At 51.1% G+C, this 18,919-nt stretch overlaps 8 protein-coding genes across 8 annotated transcripts; 6 read left to right on the top strand and 2 right to left on the bottom strand.

The window, feature by feature from the left end:
• Positions 1-147: 147 nt before the first annotated feature.
• SQT1 (60S ribosomal subunit assembly or modification protein) lies at positions 148-1,662 on the top strand (the record flags this gene model as incomplete). Its single annotated transcript, XM_056216157.1, has 1 exon — positions 148-1,662. The coding sequence occupies one exon, from the start codon at positions 148-150 to the stop codon at positions 1,660-1,662; it is 1,515 nt and encodes a 504-aa protein (XP_056070404.1).
• A 79-nt stretch (positions 1,663-1,741) lies between these two features.
• N0V89_007393 (uncharacterized protein) lies at positions 1,742-3,475 on the bottom strand (the record flags this gene model as incomplete). Its single annotated transcript, XM_056216156.1, has 1 exon — positions 1,742-3,475. One exon carries the CDS (start codon positions 3,473-3,475, stop codon positions 1,742-1,744), a length of 1,734 nt encoding a protein of 577 aa, XP_056070403.1.
• A 3,081-nt stretch (positions 3,476-6,556) lies between these two features.
• Positions 6,557-7,300, top strand: N0V89_007392 (uncharacterized protein; the record flags this gene model as incomplete). The annotated part of the gene is given in 2 exon segments (XM_056216155.1): positions 6,557-6,565; positions 6,581-7,300. The coding sequence occupies 2 exon segments, from the start codon at positions 6,557-6,559 to the stop codon at positions 7,298-7,300; spliced, it is 729 nt and encodes a 242-aa protein (XP_056070402.1).
• Positions 7,301-7,715: 415 nt separating this feature from the next.
• N0V89_007391 (uncharacterized protein) lies at positions 7,716-8,537 on the top strand (the record flags this gene model as incomplete). Its single annotated transcript, XM_056216154.1, has 2 exons — positions 7,716-7,721; positions 7,893-8,537. The coding sequence occupies 2 exons, from the start codon at positions 7,716-7,718 to the stop codon at positions 8,535-8,537; spliced, it is 651 nt and encodes a 216-aa protein (XP_056070401.1).
• Positions 8,538-9,160: 623 nt separating this feature from the next.
• Positions 9,161-11,327, top strand: N0V89_007390 (uncharacterized protein; the record flags this gene model as incomplete). Its single annotated transcript, XM_056216153.1, is given in 2 exon segments — positions 9,161-9,167; positions 9,187-11,327. 2 exon segments carry the CDS (start codon positions 9,161-9,163, stop codon positions 11,325-11,327), a joined length of 2,148 nt encoding a protein of 715 aa, XP_056070400.1.
• Positions 11,328-12,012: 685 nt separating this feature from the next.
• N0V89_007389 (uncharacterized protein) lies at positions 12,013-13,262 on the top strand (the record flags this gene model as incomplete). Its single annotated transcript, XM_056216152.1, has 3 exons — positions 12,013-12,938; positions 12,985-13,175; positions 13,228-13,262. The coding sequence occupies 3 exons, from the start codon at positions 12,013-12,015 to the stop codon at positions 13,260-13,262; spliced, it is 1,152 nt and encodes a 383-aa protein (XP_056070399.1).
• Positions 13,263-14,114: 852 nt separating this feature from the next.
• Positions 14,115-15,798, bottom strand: N0V89_007388 (uncharacterized protein; the record flags this gene model as incomplete). Its single annotated transcript, XM_056216151.1, has 2 exons — positions 14,115-14,440; positions 14,496-15,798. The coding sequence occupies 2 exons, from the start codon at positions 15,796-15,798 to the stop codon at positions 14,115-14,117; spliced, it is 1,629 nt and encodes a 542-aa protein (XP_056070398.1).
• A 1,786-nt stretch (positions 15,799-17,584) lies between these two features.
• Positions 17,585-18,290, top strand: N0V89_007387 (uncharacterized protein; the record flags this gene model as incomplete). Its single annotated transcript, XM_056216150.1, has 3 exons — positions 17,585-17,755; positions 17,808-18,145; positions 18,200-18,290. The coding sequence occupies 3 exons, from the start codon at positions 17,585-17,587 to the stop codon at positions 18,288-18,290; spliced, it is 600 nt and encodes a 199-aa protein (XP_056070397.1).
• Positions 18,291-18,919: the final 629 nt, after the last annotated feature.

The following is an 18,919-nucleotide window of genomic DNA, read 5'->3' as shown; positions in this document are numbered from 1 at the left end:
GGTAGATAAAAGCATTTCTAAGCATACCGCTACTGCACGCCGCATATAGCCTCAGAGCTCCTGGTGCGCTGCTTCTTGACTACGAGCGGTCCAGCTTCCAATTGTTTTCCATCTTTGCCCCTTGATACCCGCCGAACATCCCGCAACATGGCGATTCCCAACCCCAACGCGCCCCATCATGAGGACGATGATCCGCACCAGGAAAACGAGATGCTCGACGCCGACGAGGCAGATGAGGAGATATCAGACGATGGCGACGTGCCCATGGATTCGGACGACGAGGGAGCCGGAGATGAAGAAATACAGATGTCGATCCAGTTGCAGAACGATTCGGCGGCGCATTTCGATAAGCACACAGACAGCATCTTTTGTATAACGCAGCATCCCGTACACTCAGACATAGTGGCTACCGGCGGAGGTGACGATGCGGGCTACGTATTTGACACGAACTCGGCGCCAGCAGCAGCAGCAGCCAACGGGCAACCGCAAGAACGGGAAGGGCTACAAGAGCTGTTCAAATTGGATGGGCACACGGATTCTATCAATGCAATTGTGTTTTCGGAGCCGAAGGGGCAGTTCGTTGCTACTGCGGGTCTAGACGGAAAATTGAGGGTCTGGCAGGGCGTGCCCGATGGGACAAAATGGAAGTTTCTAGCGGAGACACAGGAAGTCGAAGAGATTAACTGGCTGATCACAAATCCTTCGTCGAATCATCCTAACGTCATTGCATTGGGTGCCAACGACGGAAGCGTCTGGGTGTATCAAATTTCCATCGACAAGGGTAGCGAGTTGCAGGTTCTACAGGCATACTATCTGCACACCGAGACATGCACGGCTGGTGCTTGGAGTCCTGACGGTAACCTACTGGCCACAATCTCCGAAGATTCAAGCCTGTACGTGTGGGATGTTTTCGGCGAGGCGGCTGCACAAGGTCTCACATCCTCAACAAATTCGCAAGCTGTTGTTGGCTTGACAGGTGTGGACGAACGCTTCCGTGTGGAAGGCGGTCTGTACAGCGTCGCCATTGCGCCCTCAGGGTCTTTCGTTACTGTCGGTGGCCCTGAAGGCCACGTCCGTGTTATCGGTCTGCCTCGCCTCGCCGCTATTTCAGAAGCAGGGGCATCATCTGGCGGTCAGGGCGCATCAGCGAAGGCAGGCGGGTCGAAGCAGGCTGCAGCGAAGGGCGGAGCTAGCTCGGCTGGTCAAACCGGACAGATTCTCGCTAGTCTACAGGCTGGTACTGACAACGTCGAGACGCTGTCATTCTCATTACCACCGCTCACGCTCATGGCCGCTGGTAACGTCGACGGCAGCATCACCTTGTTCGACACTGCACATCGCTTTGCAATCCGCCGACGCATCGAAGATGCGCATTACGATGAAGAGTCTCCGCAGGCAGTAGTTAAGGTGGATTTTTTGAAAAAGGAAGGTGCTGGTGCATGGCTACTGACATCTGTGGGCTACGACGGCGTGTTAAGGCGGTGGGATGCTAGGGGTGGCACTGCGGCTGCAGCAAAGGGGCTTGTCGGTGAATGGAAAGGTCACAGAGGAGGCGGCGAGGGAGGCGGAATCATGGGATTTGTTCAAGGCGGAGATGGTAGTAAAGTGATCACGGCAGGTGACGATGGTGTCGCCTTGGTGTTCTCGACACCGTTGGCATAAAGGGAAAAGCGGTTCAAGTTCCGTGAATGCACAAGCAAGATAGATTCCTTCATCAAAGACTCAATATCCACTCGTCCTACTACGCAGGCTCGATCCTCAGACTATCTGCACAGATACTCCCCGCGCCGAGAACGAATCCTGCCGCCCCACCACGATACTCATTATCATTAGCGTAAACCTCCACGTCGCCCATTCTCGCAGAAATTTTTCTACCGCTCACCTTAACCTGGATCTCATACTTCGCATCCAAACCCCACCCCACCCCCACCCTCCCTAGCAACTTCCTCTCTTCGTCCCTCGCTTTCACAACTTCCAAAAACCCTTTCCTCAGCACAGCCCCATACCACCTATTGAGCCCCTGTACTCGAACGATCACCCCGTGCCCATCGCCCATATTCACCATGAACCCCTTCACACTCGCTGTATAATTTTCCCACACCTTCGTGCCAGTGTAAAAAAGTCCCTCCCCCTCATCTTGCGCGAGAAAAAAAGAGGGTCCGAACTTAGTGTGAACTTTATGGATTGAGGAAACCCATTGGTATTGCCACATAGTTTCTGGGACGGAAGAGAGTCCCGGGCCGGTGGTGAGAGGAGGCCGGATGAGTGTCATGCAGGGGCTTCCGGTGTATTTTATGCTGTGGAGGTAAATCGTGCCTGTCGTGGCGGAGAGGGCGGAGAGGGCGATCCCGAGTTGTTGTATGGGTTTGTTTTCGAGAGCGAACGGAATTGTCCATGTTATCGTTTGTTTTTGGCCAGGGGTGAGGGTGATGGGTGGGCTGGAGGACGGGCTGAGGGAGTCGTCGAAGTCGTAGGCTTTGAGAAGGACGCTGGCGTTGATGGGATTGTAGTTTGAAGGGGGAGCAGAGAGGATCACGGTAATGGCTTGGCCCGGGGAGAGGAGCGGACAGGCCATGAGTTCGTAGTCGCGCTTTACAGCGAGAGCGTCGAGGGGTGTGAAGACCTGGGTGAGGACTTCGACTTCGGCGATTGGAGAGTGGAGGGTGATGCCCAGAGCTGAAATACCGTTGTCGAAGGCTTGCGCTACGAGAACTTCTGAGGGCGCAGAAGCGCATTGAAAACCTTGGACGCTGCCCGGGAGGGAGAAATGCCACTGTGCGCCATCCTTAGGTGCGGGAAGCGCAGGAAGCCGCGCTACTTTGTGGGCTATGTTGGCGAGGTCGTATGTTATTCGCACGGCATCGTTGATGGAATAGCCACCGTCGGCGCTTGATATCAGGGCTCGATCGGCCAACGGTCCTCGCCAGTCGAGTCCTTTTTCGTTCTCGAAGCCCTCAAGCCCATTGATGATTCCCACTAGGCAACCAACGTTTCCAGAGTTGCAGTCAGTATCCCAGCCGGAGGTGTTAATTATGTGCATCGCTTGACTGAAATCGTGACCCGCATACAGCAAAGTCATGATCATGATGAGATGGTTCGGGATCATATGGCAAATCCCACCATACTTGTCGTACCCGTAATTATCCTCAATGCGCTGCCTCGTCTTCTCCCAATCCCCGTCTTCTTTCACCCAAGCTCTCACATCTTCCACCGGATTCCTCAGCTCCGAATCTTTAGGAATATAATTCAGACCTTTATCCAAGAGATGCTCTAGGTCAGAAGACACAAACGCCTCCGCCTCCATAACCGCCCACAACACCGCGGCATCCACCGCGCACCCATCATGACTTACCCTCGCCGCCTCCCTCGCAAATTTCGCTGCCATCTCCGCATCACCAGGGCACACCATCGCCCACGCATCAATAAAGATCTGCGCCCCAATCTGCTCGGCTAACGTTTTTCCGTTCGTCTCCATGCTCCCACTCTGTGGAGGCTTGACCCCTCTCTTCAAATTGTTAAACGTCGTATGCTCAGTGCTAATCCCGTGGCCTCCCCACCAAAAAATGGTGCGAAGGGGGATGACATGGTTCAACCAAGTCTCTCCGATGCGCTCGCAGGAGAAATCCGGGTCGAAGGAGTGTTCTTCTAGGGCGCGCACGAAGGCGAACGTGCCGGAAACGTCGTCATCGATTACGACGAGTGGGACATTAAATCTTTCGTGGACATAATGATGGATGGGGCCCAGTCGTTGTTGTATCTCCTGGTAAGTCCAATTCTCGAAAGGCCGCCCAATGTAAACGCCGATCAGTTTTCCTAGGACACCGGCGTAGGTCTTTTCGATGTAACTTGGGGGGGAGGCTAGTCATTTCCTTGTTGAAGAGCGAAATGTGGGAAATGTAGGAGGGAAGTCACGATAATGATGCTCTAGTAAGAAGAGTCGTGGTGGTAATTCCCCACTACTGTTACCTAGCCCCACTTTTACATGCGCTCATGTCCGACAATACGTACCGTCGAATTTGCGTGTAGGGTTATAGAAGACTGGCTACTGTTGTATTTTGTATTTTGTTTGAATGTTAATATTGTCTACCGTATGCGCATCGGGCACAGTGTGAATATATCGTAGATTGCTAAACAATAGCGTTGACGCTCCTTCCAAGGAAGCAGAAGCGGTAAAATACCGAAAACTATACGTCTATCCGAACATTGAACTCCGCGCTATATAGTACAGTTCATACACGCAAAACCTGCTCATACATTCTCCCAGTTTTCTCTTTTGACAAGAGGCAAATTCTCGAAACCATTAGTTTCCCAGAATGGTTTTTCCTTCTTTCCCTTGTTGTTTTTCCCAGCCAGCATGGCAGTCAATCCGCATGGATCGATGAACGTCATGATCCAGCTCTGCTCGCTTTTCCAACCGGGTCCTTGCAGTTCTGTAACCCCATCCTGGGCGAGGTAGATATGGTAATCCTCGGGGTAGGTACAATCTTGGGTGGGATCCGTTCCAGAGAAAAGAGTTGCTAAGCATCAAGCCAGCTTCAAATACATAGAAGAACCATTCGTAGCGGACGATAGGTGAAAGACTCATCGGATCCCAATCGGCTCCAGGATTCGCAGGAGCGCGTGACGCGCCAAAATGTTCAATAGTTCTGTAGATAGTACGAACCATGATTAGGACTGTACTGACGTAGAGAGTCATTAGCGGCGCTTGCACTTTGTTGCTCTTGATATTCTCCCTCCGGCATCTGTGATGGAAGAGTCCAGCGATTCCCGCGAAAATCGTAATGACAAGTATTTGGACAATCAAAGCGGTCTTCATGAGTATGTGTCCAAGATCTTGGACCGACTGCTTTTGAACATTGGGATTCGCAAGGAGAGCGACGCCGAGTGCGTTCAGGATTTCCACGACTGTAGACACCGCGCCAAAGGTAGTAAGCGTGCGTCCAGGATGGAGTGGGGCGAAGTATGGGACATAGTATAGGATTCTTCCAAGAACATGATAGTTTGCGAGCTCTAGAATCGGTCTACTCTTTATCAATATGGGCGTTACACCTGACAACAAACCTTGAGCTGACTTACGGAGCGCAATAGATGCAGATCGTGCTGACAAGGTATATAGTGACGTTGGAGATGTGGAAAGCGCCATATTCTCGTAGTGCGAAACCCACCACGAATAGTAAGCAGCAAAAAGGGTGAAGGGCGGTAATCTTGAAGGACTTGTAGTGGATACATTGCCAAAGATGCCATGCACCCGAAATGAAGAAAAGAGCTGCGAAGACTGCAGGTCCAACCTTAGTTGGCTGGTAGAAGTAGACACTTCCAGAAACTTGCTGTCCGTCAGGCATGGTATCAAGAGCTTGATAGAGCTTGTGAGTAGAGTGATAGATCCGCACGACTTGCGAATCGACCTCATTATATTTGCAGATTTATCCCTATACCTGAAAGTGGAGATATCATTGCATCAAGGTCAGCCACTCAGAGACCTTCGCTGCTTGCAAAGGCTAAGCCGAAAGGGTAATTGATATGGCCAAGAAATGACGCAGCCTCGCGCAGGGCTGAATTGAGTGTTGAAAGGACATCGCGACTGAGGCTGAACAGCACCCAGTTCTCTACGTATGCGACCAAGGACCCTAGTCGTATATACCCCACGCTACAGAGAGTGCGGAAATACCAATTATATAGTGCAAAATAAGCACACCCGGACTGCACTGCAGACCCTATTGTAAGCTTTCCGGATGACAGAGGAAATGAGCGTCTAGGTAAGCAACACATCGGACAGTAACGTGCATACCTCTATCACTACGCGTGAAGCCTCACGTGAAGGGGCCCTGTTGCTCGAATATGTCGCAGCGTGCCATGCTGCCGCTGGAATCGAGCTAAGATGCCAGGACCATGTTCACCGCTCATCTCGCCCGCTCATGATGCATCTGATGTAAAATTCTGGCGGTGGACCAATGCTGCAGCGGATTTGGGGACTATGGGCGGTACCGGACGGGGCGATGCACAGCCGTTCGCTGCTTCGTTCGAGAGGAACATTCGGAGGTAAACCCTGAAGCCCGTCGGTTTTTCGCCCCGAGACTAGTCCTATCCAAGGCAAAAAGTTGACGCACAGGCCATCTAGACATCATAAGCCCCAGTGCCCTCAGCCCTGCACCACCGTTCATCACCCCAACCTTGTGTCGATCCACGGAGGCTTCAGCACCGCTGCCTCCAGGCAAGGAAATAAAAATGCAGAAATCGCTCTCGTCTCTTGACAACGGATGATACATGCAGCCACCTCTACCAGCCTTTTTCTTTATTGGTGCCTGGCACGCTTTTCACCTCGTCGTTTCTACTCCTTTCGCGTACCGTCTTGACAAGTTTGGGGAAGAAGTTTGAAGACTGATTATCGTGTTACTATAACACGCATATAGTGCTGGATTGCCCTGTGCTAAAGCCAGGACCCAGAAGAGGCAATCAGACGGGCCAAGAGTGCTCATACTGTTACCTCACCATGCTTCACCTTAGTAATCAGCGAGACAGCCATCAGATTACTATTGTCAGGGCAGAGTCCCGTGCGATGAACCCTGTCCAAAACACGCAGAAAGCGACCCGGCAATGCTGGGAATGCCTCAAGCGTCGCCTAGTCTGTGACTACACGTTGCCACACTGCAAGAAGTGCATTAAAAAGGGTAGAGAATGTCCCGGTTATGATGCACGAAAACCACTGCAGTGGGTCGAGCCCGGGAAAGTCACGTCGCGAAAGCCGAAAAAGCCGTCTAAGAAATCGGAGCTAGTTCTACGAGTGTGTCAAAGCCGGCCACCAATGGAGGAATCCAAGAGCGACACTAGCTGGAGCATCGAAACGATCAGAAGCGAGGAGGAAGCAACGGTCGACGAAGAGGAACTGCGCAACCTCTATCAGAAGAAACTTGCCGATGTTCGGACTGTCGAGGACATCGATGAGATCATCCACTTCGCGAGCCAGGATAGAATTGAGGAGATTGTTTCAAAGCGTCTAGATCAAGAAGCAGCGAGGATCCTCAAGATGGAGAAAGACCCTCTGAAAGGACTTGAACGTGTTCTGCGCTATTTGCGCTTGGAACAGATCCCAACGTACAATCTACAGAGCGACACATGCGAGGTGGTGCAAGCAATCAATTACTGTATGCTCAACCCCAGACCCCACTATACCAAGCCTTTAGTCTGCCCATACCAGGTGGTACCCTGGGCCAACTTGCAGAAACGATCTATGCGGACCTACGGACTTGGTATTGTGCCCTTTTTGTACGGGCTAATATGTTCTCAGTCAACACGCGCGTGATACCAGAAGTCACGGGCGAAGAGTTTGCTTTAGTCCGCAACCCTCAGATCATGTTCTTTCCGATGACTGCATTGCATCTGTTAACTCCTTCCACACACAGCAGTTTCGTTTGCATCGCTTTGCAGCATTACATTAATAGACTTCCATCCGGAGCGAGCGAGAAAGCACTCTTAGCCAATGGGCCGAAGATCTTCCAATACCGGGGAGAAGCCATCCAGGAACTAAGTAGGAGGGTCGCAGATCCCAGGACCATGTACAGCTTGGCGACCATTACCGATATAGTAGTTTTCTTGACTAACGAAGTGAGTTGTGAAATATATTATTGCGCGAATACCTGATTGCTAACACAAGTAAACAGTTGCAAGCCCAGACGCTGCCGCAATGGCGATCGCACATTGACGTGCTAATGCGCATAATGAAAGTACGTGGAGGCATGATGGCCATGTACCGCAGCGCATACTATATGCATGCAACAGTAGTGCTTTTTCACCTGTAAGTCGTCTTGCTCTATAGTGCCTCAAATTTCAGCTTCAATCTGACAATGAACAGCGTTATAACTATGAGCAACTCTACCAGCCCAGCTCACGATCAGGTTGTATTAGCTCCCACATTGGCAGAGGAGCTCGAAAATGCCGAAGAGATGTACCACGAGCTATTTCCTTATTGCCTGTGTCCCCCGAGTGTGTTCTTCTACATAATTCGGATCTCCAACTTGCGTAGAGAGGCGTCACAAGCGTTGATTTTAGAAGATGATCTGACTGGTCTTTCACAATCGGCTACCAATTTGCTCTCCCAACTCGAGTCGTTTTCGGTCGATGACTGGGCACAACCAGGCTCCAATAACGCAGACTGGCTGGCAATCGGTTCAGCATTCAAGCATGCAGCGGCAGTCTATTGTATCATGTCGCTTCAATCGCTAGCGCTGTTACCGAACGATGCGCAAACAAATCAGCAGCTGGAAAGCCACGGTGACCTTCTGGCATTGCACTTAAAGAAAGTGATTGGTTACCAGCGGACGAGAAGATTCGCCAGTTGGCCCCTGACCGTTGCAGCAGTAGAGGCAGGGTATCGCGGAGAGGCTAGGCGCAAATGGGTTGAAGACACTTGCTTAGAGATGGCCCGTGTCTTGGGAACCAACTGTCCATTGAACCTAAAGGCTGTAATGAGGAAATACTGGGCAAGCGGGAACCCTGGGTGGGAGGAGTGTTTCTATAAGCCGTACGCGTTCATGTTCTGATGATTATAGATTGTACATATCAATTGATGTATGGTATAACTGTGGAAGGCTCAGCGTTGCCCTGCGGAGGTAAGGTGACGGAAGATGAATGCGCGTTATGGTCATATCAGCTCAATACATTCTTGAATGTTACTTGGCCTCTCTAAGTGCCTATCATACAGTTGTTATATTAGTCTGAATAGCGTCCATTGAGCATCCTATGGTTTCGTGCTGAGATGAATCAACATCTGGTACGATGATTGGCCCGCCCGCGCGCTAGTGTAGAGATGGCTAGCTTTACGCCTAGCGACGCAGACCGCCCCTTCGCGTCCGCTGGAATCACCTCTCAACGACTCTTCGGGAGCGCTGCTTGCAACCATCAGTTGGTCCTTCGATCAAGTTCGCTCCTCTATCATCACTCATCTACTTGGATGTGCGAGCGTAAGCTGCGCAGCTACTCACCACAGTAAGTTCGAAGCGAAGCGCGCTTCAACACGTCAGTACAGCGAGTGATGTGCGCGAAGCGGGTAAATATACATCCGCACGAAAGTAGAAGCTACGCCGAATAGCATCCGCGTCGATCGCAGCCATCTCTCACGTGGTTAATATTGCTTGGCTCGGAGAAGCTCCAGAGTTTGACCAGTATGGAAGGTATGTTGCATTATCTCAGTCCTCATCGACTCAGCGCACGGTCACAACTCTTTGGAGGCCCTGTTTATTCTGCTTTGCATTTTCTATGCTACGGTAGTACGTCGTACACGACTATCTGTTGCACTGAGTAATCTCCGTGCTGAAACTGACAACTTTGAAGGCGGCATTTTTCTTGAGCCACCCGAGGGGGAACCTGGCCATGGGCATGGCATCAAACGCTCTAGATCGAGTGACAAGGCAGGCGTCGAGTCGCAAACAGTTCCCAAGCAGGGCAATTCGAGGGATCGTACGAGACCTTGCTCCCAAGAAACGGTGCAACAGGATGATGCGAGCGAGCTCCGTGGAGAAGCTGCAACGACTGCCGAATCAGATCTAGCAGGGCTAACAGATATACATAACCCTGCAGAGGAGAAAGAAGATGAAGAATTGGTCCTTGATGATGACGATGAGGATGTAGACCTGGACGGAGTCGGAGATGGCGAAGGCAAGCCCAAAGAACCAACGGCCAAAATGAAGAAGAAAATGGATGTAATGGCGAAAATCGTGCAGAAAGAAGCCGGTCTTGTAATTTTGACCGTGGAGCAGAACCACCTTATCCCGACCTCCTTCAACGTTACCTGGGACCAAGACAAAACCAAGCTTCTTTGTTCTTACAATTGGCAAGGCACCAACGATGGCACCAATACGATCTTCGTGCCTGGAGGCCCACCCAAGTTCGTTCCGAACAGGGCTTTGCCTTGCGTCTTGGAAGCGGACTCAGGCTTCCAAGCCGCTGATTACAATTACGTGCGAAAGCCTTGGGAACCATTCGCTCCACTGTTTACTGCATTGGGCGTCATGAATCCCGGTTATCAATTTTTTGATATCGACGTTCTGGCCGATCGCAACAATCTCAGGATTCTACTGGAATTCTGCCAGGGGAAAGCAAACGGACCGCTTCGTCTGGACGTACATATGGTGTACAATACTCTTGTCCTCGTTCGCAAGGGCGAGAAGTTTTGGAAACGACAGATTTCTGGAGTCGGAAACAACTTCGAGAAGAATTTCACACGACCTGGAGATGACATGGAGGATGCTACAAGTCACTATAGAGCGATTCGATATCCTATGGGGCCTCTGGAGGTTGTCGTTCGCTTTGAGGCTGATGCCTACTTCGAAGAGGCCGCTTCTGATGACCTTGATCCGACTGAGGCCGACGCTGTGACGGGCGCTTTGCTAGCGGAACGACCACGTTACGACTTCCGGCCACCCGTTCGATTCTTCCAGAAGGGGCACATCGTACCGACAGCTCAGGTGGCAGAACTAAAGACGGTGACTCATAAGGACGAAGGGACGTCCGCCGTCTCGTGTCAAGACCAGCTCTGGTTCGGCCGCACTACTCATCTCTTGACCGGCGTATATAAGATGGAGGATGGAAAGGGAAAGATCCTTCGTATCAAGTACGAAAACGCAAAAGAAAGGGTCGACAGGTGGGAGGAGAAAAATCAAGATGCTCTCCGAAAGCTTGTGGATTTGCTCTCGCGCATACGAACGGCGTTGAAGCAACAAGAAGGACCTGTACGGGCGGGCCTTCTCGTACGCGAGAGTAGAGATGGTCCGCTGATATTGAGGACTATGCTAAGAAAATCTCATATCATTGGTAGGGAGTTCTTCTCGACACACTGGGAGCGCAAACCTGCTAGTGCTCCCCGCGGTCACAACATGAGGGGTCGCTGGAGTGCTGACAGGTCGCATCAGGGTCGACTACACCCTGGTTTGCGAGGCTACCACACTCCATCCGGTGGTGCGCCAGGTAATGAGCACCACTCGCAAGCAAGCTACGGTGCAAATGGTCACCAACAGCACCCTGCTCATGAAGTACATTACAACTGGCAACAACAGGAAAGCTTTGGACCGAATGGTTATCGACGTCACCAGGGTTATGGGGGACAAAATACTCAGCAACAACCTGGCGGCTACGGAGGGTACAGCTTCCAACAGCAGAACGTATACGAAGGACGCTATGACCAGCAACAGCCTGGACGCGGGCGTGGAGGCTGGAGCGGAGGCCAAAGATCAGGAACCTCAAGAGGGTATAATGACGGCCGTGGCCGTAGTCGCGGCCGCAGTGGCTCCAACTATGGCGATCCCACCTATGGACGTCTTCCCAGGGGCTTCTAGCCGTCCCTTGCTGTACCCGAGTCATAAGTATATTGTCTGATCTTGTACGAATCAGCAACACGATCAACTGTACTCACACTTCAGGCCTTTGCAAAGGATAGATTGGGGGCGCATCTATTCGTTATCGAACATAGGACCAGTTCGCATCACCCAGCGAGCACTGGGGTGCAATCCCAAAACTATCTTGGCCAACGAAAGAAACGGCGGACTTGTCTTGCGATCTCTGACAACGAAGAGTTCAGTATCAAGAGTTAGGTGTTCCGGTATTTGTCTTGCTTAGGGTTCAAACAACGTCTCGATCAATGTACAATAGCAGTAGCGTGTTTTGCCTTCGAGGTCTTCGGCCCAGTCCTTCCGCTCAGCCCAAGGCGAGTTCCCTCGGCAGTTGACAGGTAGTAACACTAAGAAGATCAACGTGAGGGGCGTTTAATTAATTCGCTGTACCCATTGGCGCCGCCAAGAGGTTGGAGATCCGGCGCAGTGGTCGCCACATAGTGCCGTGATGGGTTCAATAGCGGAAGCAATATATGACACCTCCCAATGGATCAGGAAGCGAAGCATGTCAGATTAGAGGGAGCGTCGTTGAGGCGCGACTTCGAAAGACAAAAGTGGCCAGTTATTCAATATCACGGTGTTGACTCCGAGACTCTAACCCTACTGCGATCACGAAAATACTCTGTTGACTATGTTCTGGCAAGTAGTTGCGCTTTCTGCGCTTTTCCTGTGTGATTCTTCAGCAGCGCCTCAAATTGGAGGCGGAACTTCAGGCTCTGCAGATTTTCTACGCTTCGGATGCTCGCAACTAGTCGTGGAAAGGACGGACCCTTTGGTCAACCCTGGACTGCTTCCGTCTCCGCATATGCATCAAGTTGTCGGAGGCAACAGTTTCAACATTACGATGGATCCGGATAGCATTGACCCTCCGAAGACCTCTACCTGCACGAGCTGCATCTACACCGAAGATACTAGCAACTACTGGACGGCTTCGATCTACTTTAAGTCGCCTGAGAATGGAACATACAAGCGTGTCCCTCAGATGGCGAACGGGAGGCTCAACAATACCTTGCTCGAACAAGACGGAGGGCTCACAGTCTACTATATGCGCCCATTCTCGGGTACAAAGACAATGAAGATGACTGCTATGAAGCCGGTGAGTACCATCCTGGTGAGGTATGATACAAAAGCTGATCGTCTGAAGGGCTTCCGTATGCTTGCAGGCGACTCCACACTTCGGTCAAAGAGCAACAAGTATCCAGGCATCTGCCATCGCTGTCTGGCTGAGGGTGATCGCGTGCATGGGGGTGCTGGTGCTCCCTGTGACAGCAAAGACACTTCTGAGTTCCCAAGCGAACCTTGCCCGGGTGGCATCCGTGCTACAGTCATCTTCCCTTCTTGCTGGGATGGGAACAACGTCGACAGCCCCGATCACCGTAGCCATGTCGCTTATGCACCTGGCAATAGTGCACTTGCAGGGGACAAGTGCCCGTCTACACATCCCGTCCGGATTCCTCAGGTCATGTATGAGATTATGTATGATACGAGCGGAGCGATGAGCGACCCCAAGTACTTCAAGGATGGCAAGCAGCCGCTCGTATACAGCTTCGGCGACCCGTAAGTATGGATCCTCCGTTATGCATTTAGTCTTATGTGATTATAGGACTGGATACGGCGCACACGGAGACTACCTTTTCGGCTGGAAGGGCGACGCTCTCCAGCGCGCAATGGACAACCTAGGAAAGGGCTGTGCTAGCGAAGATTGCACCAAGATCTTGAAGATCCAAGCCGGCAAGGATGCCATTGCATGCACAAAAGCGCAGCAAGCTCATGAAGATATTGGTAACAGCAACTGTACGTGCTGTCTCTACCCCAATCTAGATATGATTACTAATTTTCGATTTAGGGCTCACAGAAATTCCTGGCAACGTCCAATTCTAGGGATAGTATTCATATTGAAGGACGAACGATATTGTTCAATACAGCTATACTTGACATCTGATTGACGTCCAACCCATTTTGTTCACTCCTAGCGATCTTTTGGTCATACGAGTCAATACTCAGCACCCACAGCCTCCGTAGGGTGTAATTCCTTTCTGTGTACTCTGACTTTCCCCATGAAAATGACCTAGTTACCTCACAGCGGCCTCCAAGCTCGAATCTTGCCCACTGCCAAGGAAACATGACAGGTAGGCGATCAGGTGCGCTAAGGAAATAACCCTCCGCGTAGTTCGTATAAACGTACCATGACGTGAAGACCATCTGCTAGGAGACTGACTCAAAGTTTCTAGAGGTTAGAAAGGTGATCTTTCAACTATTTTAGACAATTTCTCTATCATATACACTCTAAGATGAAGTCTGGTCTGTTTAACTAGGGCGCATCCCGCGCTAGTGTATTGCAGCTGCGTGTCTTAACTCCATTATCTAGGTATACCGTGTTTGAACTTTTTGATGACGTAGTACTGGAGCCTTATGTTCCGATGTGGTGAGGATGAGTGACTGTGATTTCTTCCTTTTACCAATATTTCCACCGGGTGCTTTCCCATGTACATGGTGGTAGCGTGTGAAATCTGCTGGCACATATACATAGGTCTCTTGCATACGTGGACGTCCTTCCATGTTCAGGTCTTATTTCTGAACACGCCTTGTAGAGCGAGTCACCCTTACGTAGACTATCACAAGTCCAGCTTACAAGCGCAATAACTACCAACTACCAAGCCCATAGCCGGCATCCACTTCTACGTAAAAGGTAGAATCTTTCAAATTGGGTGCACTGCACCAGCAAGCCGCGCCTTACGCATCTTTCTCCCTCTCGACAACAAATCCATCCCAGTCCGGCATCGCGTCCCGACATGACTTTTCATACACCACCAAACCCTTTAGGTAATTGAGCATCTCTCTTTTCTTCCCTGGAATATTCGCGCCCATATACCAACTGTTCGTACTTTCTAGCAACGTCATCTTACTCGTTGCCGCAAGATCGTTCGCCCAAGCTTGTGCCGCTTCCGGCGTGGCATCAAGGTATTTGACCTTCTCTTCTCGCATCTTCTTGACCATGTCCACAACGATGTCGACTTGGACTTCCACTATTGTTGGGCCGTTACCGAGGGCCGTTGGCGCTGTGCAACTGTTAGCTATCTCGACACATTGCATTTAGAGTGTAGTTTGGCTTACCTTGCGGCCCATACACCATCCACATATTCGGATGGCGAGGAGCTGTCATGCCGAGATGCGTTTTAACACCATCCTTCCACCGCTCTAGCAATTCCTTTCCATCGGTACCTTCGATACCCATGGTAGAAAATGCACCGGTATAGTTATCGAAGCCCGTTGCCAGCACGATGATGTCAAACGGTATCTCTTTTCCTCCGACTCGCAGGCCTTCTTCCGTAAACGATTCGATTGGCGTTGTTTTCAGGTCTATAACTTGGACATGTTCTTTGTCGCACATTTCATAGTAATCCTGCTCGATACCAGCGCGTTTTGCCATGAAAGCGTTTGGTGGCTCAATAGGCGCAAGAATATCTCGCTTGACTGGATCCTGTATCCTTGCACGCGTCTTCTTGACCCAGAAGTCATATACGATGCGACTGTCCTTGGGATCAAACAAGACGGATAAGAAGTTTCCACCGGTGAAGTTGAACCCGCCTCGTTCGTAAAGCTCCTCGAGAAATTTTTCTGTTTCTTCTTCCGACAGCATTTGTGGTGAAGAGACTGGCGGCGGATTGTATGGAAAACCACCGAAAGAAGCTCTTGCGGCAGTCTTTAAGATGTGATCCAAAAACCCTTTTAAAGAGTCTTGTTCCTCCAAGCTCAGTTTTCGCTGCTTCATCGGAAGAGCGATGTTAGGCGTACGGATGAGCGTGACGAGCTCCTTCGCGTCTTTGGACATGTCTTGCACGATCTGCAGAGCTGTCGAACCGCTGCCGATGACTGCCACCCGTTTCCCGTGTGCATCCACGCCGCCTTTTGGCCACTTGCTGGAGTGTAATAGCGTTTTACTGTACCGGTCGAGACCCTCCCATGTCGGCACGTGCTGCTTGTAAGTCGAACCAGTGCAAAGCAAAAGATGTTTGCACGTAGCCACATGACCCTGCTCGGTTCGTATTGTCCAGCGGCCTGTCTCCATCTTGAAAGTGGCTTTGTTCACTAACGCATTGTACGTGGCGTCCTTGCTAATATCTAGGACTTTGTCAATATGATCGAAGTATGCCTGCAGCTCCCGCCATCCGGGGAATCGTTGTGTCCAGGTCCACGTTTTGTACACTTCCGGGATTGACAGTTGATAGAAGGGAACCTCAGAATCGACTCGAGCTCCAGGGTACGTATTGTTACTCCAAACGCCTCCTAGTCGCTCTGTTCCTTCGAAAAGGTGAACCTTGAATCTCTCAGCTCGTAACCTCCAAACTGCGTACACGCCGCCGAAGCCTCCGCCTACAACGAGGACGTCGACATCGACTTCTTTCTTTGCCGCCATGTCGATTGGAGATGCAAAGACGAAATCCAAGCAATCTGCAATACATAATAAGGGACACATTGCTGTGCCTCACTACGCCCCATTACGCCCCACCTGCTCCTTTGTAAGCATGTCGATCTCAGAGTGTCGAGTCAGTATTATTGAAATCCGCTAACCCGCCAGATCAGAGTTACCTATGGTATCTATCAAGCAGTACAGTACTCTACTACGCCTCTGCCTTTGATCATGAAGCAAGTTTACGCCCCGTAAGCGCCAACGCCAAGGTCTAGTCGTAGAACGGTCTACTATATGAATACGTTTAGATTGTATTTCACGACTTTCAATAAGAGACGAGGTCAGCCGAAGCCTTGTAGGCGCATGGCCGAGGTAATGTTGATGGCAAGGCTGATGCTCTGACGATAGGGCTGATGCCGAGAAGGCTGCCTTCTTGTCAATTATCATAGCCAAGCACAACATCAACACGGGATTTTTGAGTACTCTTCGGATGGCGCGTAGCTCCATAATAATAAGCCATGCTAATGTGCATACCTGCTCAAGTTGTGGAATCATGGCCATGACGTCTATAGAGAGAGCAAATGACAACGCGAGAGCCGCACTCTCCGCGAACAATGTCGACGATCAAGGAGCATGTAGACTTCGATACAATTCCGGACTTCAACATGTGGGATCTATTGCACCAAAAAAGTCGACTGATGCACTTTCTGGAGACTACTTTACCTGTACGTTTCATTTTGCACGACTTCGATGCCTGCTGGCAGCCAGGAAGGGACGGCAACAGGGCAACGTACGCGAGCATCACTCGAGGCGGCGATGTTGGAGGCGGTACATTATTTGCGGCACGTTTTGCTACTTGCATCGCCTCTTGTTGTACCATCGCGGATTCGTGTGGTCTGTTGCGGGCGAGGAATTTGCCGTTGGTAGGCATGAGGGAAGCAACGTACCTGTATCTGCAGGCACCAAGGCCGCAAGCAAGTGCAAGACGCAACCACCTAGACAACCATCTTCGGCGCGAAGTCAAACAGTCCAGACCCTCTATGGACCCTCTGATTGAGCCTCAGCAATAGCTCCCGCGCGCGATACTGGTCGGAGACCTAAAGTGGGGCGCGGAAGCAACCTGCGCCTCCGCCAGCGCTTCCCATCCTCTCATTCTCCTTCGCGAGCGCTGGCTCCAGATCCTCCAGAGCAGTCAACAGGTCTCGTACCTGAATGGCGCGTCTCAAAACCATAGTACCCTTTCGACAAGGTATGGTCGTGTTATAGCCGCCGCAATGCGTCTGTGCCACGGACGCTTGAACTCGCCTATTCGGAGAATTTCTGCCGCAGCGCAGTCCTCATCTCTCATTGGCCAGACCAGCGACTACCCAAGATTTCATGAAACAGAGACAACCAGACAGACGGCTGACAGGAATAGCACCGATTCAGCCATCTGGTTTCTGGAGTGATGCTGTTGAGCACGGAGCTTGGTTGTGTTCTGTATAAGATGCGCTGGTCGCCAGCGAGGAGGGAGCATCAAACCACTTCAGCAACCAACTCATTGCATCTACTCTTGACGAGTTTCCTTTTTCTCTTTCTTTATTTCCTTGAGTACTTCCATTGTCTCATTTGTCCATCTCTCGGTCGTCATTGCGTTCATTCGAAAAGTCATCAGCCAACACGCATTCACTTCTCTGCTGGCAGATCGCGCCCCGTTCATTGCAGCATAAAAGCACTCTGTCCGAATCTACAGCTCCTCAACCTTCAGCACCTTCTCTACAGCAGCCCTTCAACAGCCACTATATTAGCCACCATGCCTGTCCCTAGCTACGGTGCCATGCCTCTGAGCAAGACCTTTTTGCTCGTGCGCATCATGCAGGTCATCTCCATGGTCGTCATCATCGGCATAACTTCCAACTTCATCGGCAACATTGTGAACCTAGGTGTAGAGCCACCCAAAGAGTTCGTGGGAACTATCGCCATCGTACGTACTAGCACCGCCTGTCCAGCCATTGATCCAGCTAACTCTCATCTAGACCTGCATCGCAGCACTCTACATTCTTGTCAGTGTGGCCTACTACTGGTCCGAAGCCCATTTGGGCCTGCTTGTCATGGCAGGCGCGGATTCGCTCCTGCTCATCGCCTTCATTGTGGTCGCCGTCACAGTCGGCAAGCCCGTAAGCTACCTGAACTGCTACGTGATTGGCAAGACGAGCAGTGAGGTGGATGCGGCGTACGCGTATGCTTTTACCACGTCGGTTAAGAACAATTTGAATCAAATGGGTGACAAGCTGAGCCTGGGTCATTGGGCAGGCGTTACTAAGGGCAACTGCTTCCAGGCGAAGACTGTTTGGGGATTGGCAATTGCTATGTGGTGAGTACATTCTGGAACCGGTATTTGAGAAGGGCAAGATCTAATTGAGAGCAGCATTCTGTTCACCACTTCTTGCGCGCTTCTTCCCACGCTGTGGTACAAGAACAAGAAGGCGACCGCGGTCCCCAAGTCCGTTGAGGCTTAGATGCCATGGCAGACTTCCTTGTGCTTGCTGAGGGACTTGTCTCAATGGCAGGTTAACAAGGCGATTTCGATGGACCAGGCATCAAGGTGTCTCGTGCTTGCAATCGATCTGTTAAGCACGGTGTTCGGCCCACTTTTCGTTTCACTACAAATCCGACAAAAAATGCATTGGGAGGGGTTTCGTTCGCGGCGTTGTCTCTTTCTGTTCCGGACATTGAATGTCCCTAATCATAATGGCCTGCAGCCGTCAATTATCCAATAAAAATCTCTGCACCTGCAGCAGTGTGCGAAAAGTCTTCCTTGACGCTGGTGAAAGCGATGCAACGCAGAGAATTGTGCTGCACAGTGGTCAGAGCTCCCAGAAATCCCTGACTCGTGGGGGTTATTTGTGGGGCTTCCAAAGCTCGAAATCGATTGCCGCAAGACCGCATTCTCTGAATTGCAGCAGAAGATGCAGGGTAGGCGTCATTGTTTTGTGTAAAACAGTGACGGATGAGGCTGCCGAGACGCACAGTTTGGTAATAGGCTGCGCTGTAAGGCCATCGTGACCGCGCAAATGACGCGCCTTCGCGGGGAACGGCGATTGCGGGCCAAAGCTCCATGAAAGCCAAGTGGGCCTCATCATCGCAT

This window comes from Didymosphaeria variabile, assembly GCF_027946475.1.
Source record: "Didymosphaeria variabile strain IMI 356815 chromosome Unknown scaffold_5, whole genome shotgun sequence".
NCBI lineage: Eukaryota > Fungi > Ascomycota > Dothideomycetes > Pleosporales > Didymosphaeriaceae > Didymosphaeria > Didymosphaeria variabile.
The sequence above is the reverse complement of the archived record's forward strand: the minus strand, read 5'-3'. Positions and strand labels throughout refer to the sequence as shown.